The sequence below is a fragment of the Eulemur rufifrons genome, chromosome 16 (genome assembly GCF_041146395.1).
Source record: "Eulemur rufifrons isolate Redbay chromosome 16, OSU_ERuf_1, whole genome shotgun sequence".
In the NCBI taxonomy this organism is placed as follows: Eukaryota; Metazoa; Chordata; class Mammalia; order Primates; family Lemuridae; genus Eulemur; species Eulemur rufifrons.
Genome location: NC_090998.1, coordinates 76,339,855 through 76,348,790, shown reverse-complemented (window position 1 = coordinate 76,348,790; position 8,936 = coordinate 76,339,855). Strand labels below are relative to the sequence as shown.

The window sequence follows — 8,936 nt, the reverse complement described above, 5'->3', positions numbered from 1 at the left end:
CTTTTATACTTCCTAACCAAACATATGGGAAAACTAAACATAATGATTGGATTACTTTCTAGAAGCCTTTTAAAAATGTTTGTGCTTAAAAGCTACAATCAAATCTCAGATAGCTGAGTATGTTATAATGCTTTATTCCTGGTGGCTTTTACCTAGTTCAGCTGTCAAGCAGTACCTTTCTTAAAAACCAGACTGAAAAACAGTTTATGGTAAATTTTCTGTAACCTAAAAATCAGATTTGTGTGAAGAGAATTTAGGGTAGTTGAAATTGTTTTTAGCTGTCACTTATTTTGGTCCTTTACTAGCATTCTAAGAATCAGCTGACTTGGGTTACCTTCATTTACAAATAAGGATTAGGAAACTCATCAACATTAAAAAATAGTAAATTGTAAAAATTTGATATGTTGAAATTTACTTGTGCAAATAAAACCATAAATGAACATTTATCCATATTTAAATTTAACAAATCAAGTTTTTAAAAATTTGGGGTGTTTCTTAAAAATATAGGAGCTTTCATGTGATAAAACTTGAGACATGACAATTTATGAATAGGGACTGAAATATTCATTCAATGCTTAGTTTGTATTTTTTCCTTAAGGTCTTAATTTACATTTAATTCTTTCCAACTATTTTAGTGCTAAATCGTTTTTTAAAAACTAGCTTTTAAAATGGACGGGGCAGGGAGACTCAAACCTGTAATCCCAGCGCTGTGGGAGACTGAGGCAGGAGGATTGCTTGAAGCCAAGAGTTCAAGATCAGCCTGGGCAAGAAATCTCATCTCTACAAGAAAAAAAGAAATTTTTTTTGAGACAGAGTCTTTCTGTTGCCTAGAGTGCAATGGTGTCATCATAGCTTACTGCAGCCTCCAACTCCTGGGGTTCAAGCCATCCTTCTGCCTCAGCCTCCCAAGTAGCTGGGACTATAGGTGTGCACCACCACGCCTGGCTGATTTTTTTTTAATTTTATGTAGAGATGGGGTCTCACTATTGCCCAGGCCGGTCTGGAACTTCTGGGCTCAAGTGATCCTCCCACTCTTGGCCTCCCAAAGTGCTAGGATTACAGGCATGAGCCACCATGCCCACCCTCTAGAAAAAATTTTTAAAAAATAAAAAAAATGAAATCATAGACAAATCATGAACAGCTGGATTTATTTCAACAGTAAATTTGAAACTCTTGCTTTAAGCAAGAGTGCTACAGTAATTATATCAGGAATAGACAATTTCCTACACTGTCAAATATATAAACATTCCTTTTGTACTTTTTTCAACACTGATCAACAAGCAGATTCAGTCCACATTTGCTCTGATCTATCTACTGAGTTAACCCAAGCTTCTTCTTCAGAGACTCTGGCATCTCAGGTGGAGGAGGGCGAGGAAGCCTGAAGTAGACCTTCACAGAGTCGTAGATGAACCACTGTAGTGCAGTCAGAGTACCAATCATGATGATACGGGCAAAAAGTCCCTTCCATACACCTGGTTGAAATAGGAAATATAAATGAAAAAATGTAATATACCCAAAAAGTGTTCTTCCTTTAGAGAAAAAAACATCATCTTTACCTTTAAATCCGAGTCTCTGGAGGACCTGAGAAGCACTGCTACCTTTCTCTTTATTCAACACAGACACCACAGAATCAGCAGGGTGAGAAACAATTGCACAAAAGACTCCAGCTGAAAAAGGTCAAGATAAATGATCCAATGAAGGGTCAGTTAAAAAAAAAAAATCCACATCACAGCCAACTATCTTTTTTCATGACTTTAAATAATAAAATCTTCTTTAAGCTCTAAAGAGCAAACACACCAATCAGATTTAGGGTGAGAGTGATATGGTTATAAAGCAGTCTACTCTATGTATAATGTAACAATCTTTTAAAAGATTCTTTAATTCAGATTTTAGTCAACACTTTCTTCTTACTGTATAAAAACTTTGTTCTCAATTAAAAAAAATGGTGCAGCAGTGAGATCAATACATTCTCAAGCCTAATAATGACATACCATAAAACAATTATGCTGACCATAAAACATCCTTTGAGGAACTAATCAGGAAATATTTATGAATCCTGAAGGGAATATAAAATGTTAAGGGAAAAGATAACTGCTTTATAAACTTTAGAATATTTTTCCCTCAACAAAATAGGCCAGTGATGGAAATGATTTGTCTATAATTTCACAGAAAAATGTGTTCTAAATAATTCATACCTATGTAACCTGCCACAAATGTTACAACCAGCTGCTCTGGCTTTGAACATTCACTGCGGGGCTTCGGGACCACAAACTTGTACAATGCTTCAACAGTACGTTCAAAGCAGGCGAACTTCATCATGGTGTATGGTATCTGTCTCATCCAGAGAGGAGCAACCCCCTTGTAGAATCTAAGAAATTAGGAGACTTGTTTTACACAGTTGCATACATTCATGTAGCAGAGATTTTCATCACAAACAGAAGTGTCTGCACACCAGTCGTGTCCTGACAGTATGAAATGGCAGCATAACCGCATGTCATTTCTATCAGAACTTTAGACTAACATGCAGGTATATTTATCTCACATGCCAATGACTCAAGCACCTTTGACTATACAACCAAAAAAGTTGCTGGATGTTTGACTGGAACTACAAGAAACAAGAAGTTTACAAGCAGAACTCAGTTCAAGTTCATCCACAAAGGTGGATCTAAGGAAGCATGTTGTGGCCTGATTACATGAAAATTCTTAACTCTGAATAGATCATAAGAATTCTAACAAGCCCCTTCCAAAAGTTAATAGTAAATATTTAGGCCAAATATCAAGTTGCTTTTAGACTGACAAATGGTCCTTACTTTACAAAGAAAAAAGTCTGGAAATGAAGTTTCCTTAACATGAATATTTTTATAATATAAATTTAGGCAAGTGTTTACTTACGCCTTTAGGCCCTCTTCCTTATACATTTTGGGAGCTGCATCCCTCAATGTGTTGGCATAACCTGGTTGGGTTTGAATGCGAACCTTAGTAGCTTCCATAGGAGCCAGGGCAATGTCAGCAAAGAATTCAGCACTGGCAGAGGCAGCCAAATATAGTGATGTGCGCCAGAGATAGGTGTTCTCCTAAAATGCAAAACAAGGAGGGATATGAATTGCTGTTGCATTGGCTGTTTTCAATTTTACTTTAAAGTGACAGTTCTAGGAAACATGCAAACGTCGGACATTTTAAAAGTATTTCTCATCACACAATCCCCATGGGTAACACACATGGTGAGAGACCAAATGTGTTCTCATAACTTCATTAATCATAAGCATAACTACAGTAAAATGTAAACATTTTTTGAACATATAGGTGCCAAGTGTAGTTAGGCCAAGGAATTATACAAAGGAATCCCAAAGACCTTTTCTTTACAAAACTCAAAATTCAACTCATTTAGAAAACAACATAGTACATTAAAAAAGAGCAGTGTAATTCAACGAAATATATTTTCTTTTTCTCATCCTGTCTCTGTAAAAACAGCCTTATGATTTGAGGCATGTTGCTCACTTTCTGGGACCATTTCTTCTGTTCTGAAACAAGGTGGGTGAGACAAAAACCCAAGATCCTTTTTGGTCTCAAAGTTGAACACTCAGTACTTTCAATTTCAAAGTTAATTACATACCTCTCCAAGCATGTTGCTATACAAGACTTTAAATACTTCATAAAAGCCAAATTTGCAGAGTCCTTGCAAGGAGTAGCCAATGAAAGTCGGAGCCCATCCTTTAGCCAAACCACGAACACCATCCTCTTTAAGTGTAACTGAGAATCCATTAAATATGCCCTTGTACTTTTGGGGGTCCACCTTTTTTAAAACAAGAAAAATAATTAAATGCACCAAAAAGCTCATAAATGTCTCATAAATATTTAGTTTATCAGTTTTTTTTTTGGTTCTAAAATAAATTTCAGTAACTACACAAAAGGTAAATACAGTAGTCCCCTCTTATTCAAGGATTCAATTTCTGCCGTTTCAGTTACCTGACATCAACCACTGTCTAAAATATTTTGAGTAAAAGTAACCACATTCACTTAACTTTTACTGGTTACTGTTAACCTTTTACTGTGCCTGATTTATAAATTAAACTTTATCAAAGGCATGTATGTGTAGGAGAAAACACAGGGTTCAGTACCACCTGAGGTTTCAGGCATCCACTGAGGGTCTTGGAACGTATCCCATGCAGGTAAGGGGGGACTACTGTGTAAGTTCACTGCATATCAGCTTAACGTCTATGATTATTTTTATAAATGGAACCTTTTATGCATTAAGGTCTAGCTTTCTTTGAGTCAAACTTAAGTCTTGGAGGGACAGTTAAGAGGGTAAAATTTGAACAAAAATACATACTAAACATAATGACAAGAGATTTCTTACTACCCAACTCCTACTACTTTTAAAAAATTAAAGCTACTGTCTAAATAATAGATAAGTCTGTATTCTCTTGATATATGCTAGTCCTCTTAAGTAGATTATATCAAAGTTTTGTGAACATTAAACAATCAAACTAAATACAAGTTAAAAAGGTACATTAACACAATGAGACTCTGTCTTTTGAATTAACATAATATCACTTCAAAAGACAATGTATAATTATGTTTTAGCAAAGGTATATTTCATATCAACTCTATTAACTAATGGAAAAAAAAAAAGCTTATCTCACTATTTCTGCCAGTACTAGAAGGGCTGGTATACATCACCTTCCTCTCTCTCCTAATATTTCACCTTCCTTTCTTTTAGGTAAGTAGACTTCTAATCCTGTTTGGAACAAATTTTTGATGTCTGATTATTTTTATTTCAATAAACCTAATTAAAAGATATTCAAATTATTAAAAATTTTATGTAATGTATAAGAGGCTATGTTCACAAAATTTTCATACTAAGTTTTTAAGAGTATTTTGAAGAAATCTACATGTACTCTTTGCCTTAGTCTTATTAACAGATAAGGGACATGAAGTTACTTCACATAATGCAAAGAGCCATTTACAGCCAGAGTCTGACAGTGAATAATCTACCCACACAAAAGAGACATATTTTGGATTTAAAATAAAGACCACAAGGTAAAGAAATTCAGGCGTGGTTTCCTTCTGAACTTTCTAGCAGCTATGATGTCTTCAAATTCTCACTTGTGAAGTGCTTTTAAGATTATTAATATTTAGAATTAGGTAACGCATAAAAGATATTCTCAATGTTGTCACCTCAATACAAACCTGCATACGGCATTTCACTAAATCCAGGGGAACGACAGCAGTGTGTGTCAGACCACAACTTAAGACCCCACCAAAGCCACACAGTGCATAATACTTCATGGAGCCAAATTCACAACTGTACTCTGTAATAAGACAAGACACACCATGCATTTTAAAATAAAACTCATGTTACTGATGATCAACTTACCTCCTGGATAGTTAAGTTTCCACACTGCTTGTTAGTAGAGGACTACATCTTACAATTTAAGTCATGCTTCAACAATATGCTCTAGTCCAGCATGCAAAACAAACCTGCATTCTGCATTTAACCAGATCTAGAGGAACCAATGCTGTATGTGTTGTGCCACAGCTAATAATTCCTCCAAGTCCACAAAGGATAAAGAATCTGCCAGATCCATAGGCACAGCTATACTCCTCTGTTTGATTGGGAAAAAAATCAAATAAGTATTACTTCAGAGATGACTAAGGCCATAGGAATGAAAGAAAACTTTATTTCCCTGTGAAACAGCACTGTCACAGCCCAACAGCTCTGGTCACAATTAAGTGGCTAAAAAATTCACTGCCAAAATCAGATCTTTTAAAAATTATGAGGGTTCTATATCTGTGAGATACTAGCTCTTATTTAGCCATATTCATTTTTAAGAAGTTTTCTACATTAATGGCTTTTACAATTAAAATCAAACTTCAAATTATTGACCGCTCGCTGATAACAGTACACTTCTGAGAACACTCAACATGTAAAAAGTATGCAAACTTCAAAGTTCACCGCAGCCAATAACTAATACTATCCCCACTTACGAACTCCTATAACATAAAAATAAGACACATAAACTCCTGCAAAGACATTTAATACACAAATGACGTCAGTCAGCTTTAACTTTTAAAATGGAAAGACGGAATGATAATGTAAGGATCAGAAGCACATGAATGAATTTTTAAAAAAAAAATTTCGACTTTACAGGCACAATATAGATAACATTCTCAGGATTCCTACAATTCGGTTTTCAGGTTTCTCTGAATATAAACTCAACTAGGATTTAAAACACACACAATTAAGTTAAAGCTGGGCCCAACCACCACGAATTCCAAAAGACCAAAGGATGCCCACCAATTACCTCCTTTCTACAGCCTTCCTGGGGCTGCAAACAGTCTCCTTAGCCAGTCGCATTAAAACTAGAAACCCAGTTATCTTATATACAACTAAGTGGAAAGATGATTTACCTAGCGTCAGCTAATACAAAACTTAGGGGATACAATACAGCTAATACAATACTTGAGGGAAGAGTACGTTTAAGAAAATTACAGCCAAATCAAATAACAGGTAACACAGTTAAAACTGTGGGTGGCCAGTGGTCAGGAAAGAGACTTTACCCAACACTTTGCTGACCAATAGTCCGCTGCCCAAGCGGGCTCATGGCAGAGAAGATAAGGAGCTAGTCACAGCTGCTCCGCCTCTACTCCCTCCGGGACGTGGAGGTCACGACGGGACGCAGGGCCTAGGCCCTTCCACGCCCTTGAGAAAGGGCCAAGGACCACAGACTGGCCCAGGGCGGAAAGGGCTGACATCCCAGGGTAAGCAACTGGGCGACGTCCTATGGTGCGACACGCTGGGCGCGTCCTTCCCTGTCCTCCGGGCCGGCCCCAGGCCTCGAAGGTAGAGCGGACCTAGTCCGTACTGGGGCAGGGTCTGATCTTACCTTCAACAGCAGCGGCTGCCAGGTTGCGAGAGCAGCGAGGCGGGGCCGTGGGCCCGGCGGGGCAGCTGCGGGGGCCCGCGAGGCCATCGTGCACCAGCTGCAGGTGTGGTGCATTGAAGGGGTTCGCCCGCGCCAGGTGCGCCACGGACGAGAACATCTCCCTAGGGGACGAGGGAGCGACGGTTAGAGGACAGGCAAGGTGCCAGTTAATGTCACCGGCGCCCTGGGACCCCAACTGGGCCCTTTTCCTCTTTTTCCTCCGCGCCCTTGAAGAGGTCAAGGCTGCCTTCCCAAAAGAAGCCGCGCCCGACTGGGCCCACAGCCAAAGCAGCGGCCCCACAAGGTATCTGGGCTCCACTCCCCGCACCCACCACGAGGAAGGCCCGGCCACACTCACTCCCTAAGATGGCGAAGACCCAACCACTCCCTTGGAAAGGCTGCGGCTCACAGAGACCGAACGTCCTCCGGGCCCTCAGATCTGTGCCCTTCGCCAGTCGTCAGCGTGACGCACTCAGCGCGTCGCTACAGGCACGCGTCGCCCATTGGCGGAAAAGAGCGCCGAGGCCGTAGCGTCACCGCGTTCTCCTAGCAACCGTATCCCCGCCCCTGTCCGCCCCTGCCCTTCCGGCCCAACTTGTGCGCAGGAGGATTCGTTCCGCGCAGGCGCGCATTCCCGGCCGGGCTTCTGAGTTGGTGTCAGGTTGGTGACCAACTTTTTTGTCCCTTCACCTTCAGGTGTGTCTCTCCTTGACTCCGGGCTTCAGTTCTCCCCACTTAAGTGAGCCCCACCGTATAGTAGACATTTGAAAAGAAAAAAACACGAATGCTTGATGATACATTTAGGTGTTGCGGTTAGAACATCACTGCAGAATATTGTGTCACAACTTTTGCCATTACAGTACTTTTTTTTTTAAAAGTGCCATCCGTTGACATTAAACATAGGCATGTCTGCATTTTTCATCAGGCTTCAGGAGAGTATTTTAAAAGGAAATGTACAGCAAGAACTAATTAGACAACAGAGCTTGCTGCTTTAACACATTAAAACATTCAATAAATGCATAACACCTGGGGTGTTACAGAGACGCACTAGAGCGAAAGTGACAGCAGATTTTGTGTGTGTGTGTTTAATAAATGTTTAAAAATCTTCATTAGATTCAGCAGAAGAGGGAGAGACCTGTTTAGTTGGGAAGAGTTTAATAGGCGTCAAATTTGTTAGAATTCTGGCTCTTTCATTTTCCCCAGACCTTAAAAAAGTAATCTTGGGAATTTACTTCATCTCTATGAACCGGTTTCTTTTTTATTTATTTATTTATTTATTTAAGAGACGGGGCGGGCGCGGTGGCTCACGCCTGTAATCCTAGCACTCTGGGAGGCCGAGGCTGGCGGATTGTTTGAGCTCAGGAGTTCGAGACCAGCCTGAGCAAGAGCGAGACCCTCTCTCTACTAAAAATAGAAAGAAATTAACCAAACAACTAAAAATAGAAAAAATTAGCCGGGCATGGTCGCGCATGCCTGTAGTCCCAGCTACTCGGGAGGCTGATGCAGGAGGATTACTTGAACCCAGGAGTTTGAGGTTGCTGTGAGCTAGGCTGACGCCACGGCACTCTAGCACCGGCAACAGAGTGACACTCTGTCTCAAAAAAAAAAAAAAAGAGACGGGTGGAGCAGGCGTGGGGGGTGAGTGGTGTATCTCACTCTGTCACCAAGGCTTGAGTGCAGTGGCACCATCATAGCTCACAGCAACCTCAAACTCCTAGGCTCAAGCGATCCTCCAGCCTCATCTTCCAAGGTGCTGGGAATGCAGGCCTGAACCTGTTTCTTAAATGTAAGATTGGAGCAGGGCTGGCCTCATGGACTTGCTACTGGTACAATGATGCTTGGTTTGATGCTCTGCTGTCACCATTTTAACATTGTTAATAAATTTTATGAACAAGGGGCCCCACATTTTTAATTTTGCATTGAGCCCTGCAAATTATGTAGCTGGTCCTGGATGGGAGTAATACCTACTTTGCAGAGTTTATGTGAACTCAATGAGATAATGTCTAAAAG

The 8,936-nt window shown here is 40.1% G+C and overlaps 1 protein-coding gene and 1 non-coding gene across 3 annotated transcripts; both read right to left on the bottom strand.

The window, feature by feature from the left end:
• Nucleotides 1-518: 518 nt before the first annotated feature.
• SLC25A3 (solute carrier family 25 member 3) lies at nt 519-7,382 on the bottom strand. 2 transcript variants are annotated; one of them, XM_069490260.1, is made up of 8 exons: nt 7,285-7,382; nt 6,888-7,048; nt 5,482-5,606; nt 3,614-3,793; nt 2,893-3,074; nt 2,196-2,368; nt 1,557-1,667; nt 519-1,472 (listed from the first exon to the last, which is right to left on the bottom strand). In XM_069490260.1, exons 2-8 carry the CDS (start codon nt 7,042-7,044, stop codon nt 1,312-1,314), a joined length of 1,089 nt encoding a protein of 362 aa, XP_069346361.1. In that variant the 5' UTR covers nt 7,045-7,048; nt 7,285-7,382; the 3' UTR covers nt 519-1,311. The 2 variants fall into 2 exon arrangements, with proteins under 2 accessions (XP_069346361.1, XP_069346360.1); XM_069490259.1 differs by lacking the exon at nt 5,482-5,606 and adding an exon at nt 5,191-5,312 and having other exon boundaries at nt 524-1,472; nt 7,285-7,380.
• LOC138397787 (small nucleolar RNA SNORA53) lies at nt 2,440-2,680 on the bottom strand. Its single transcript, XR_011235894.1, has one exon. It is a non-coding gene; the product is annotated as a small nucleolar RNA SNORA53 (small nucleolar RNA).
• Nucleotides 7,383-8,936: the final 1,554 nt, after the last annotated feature.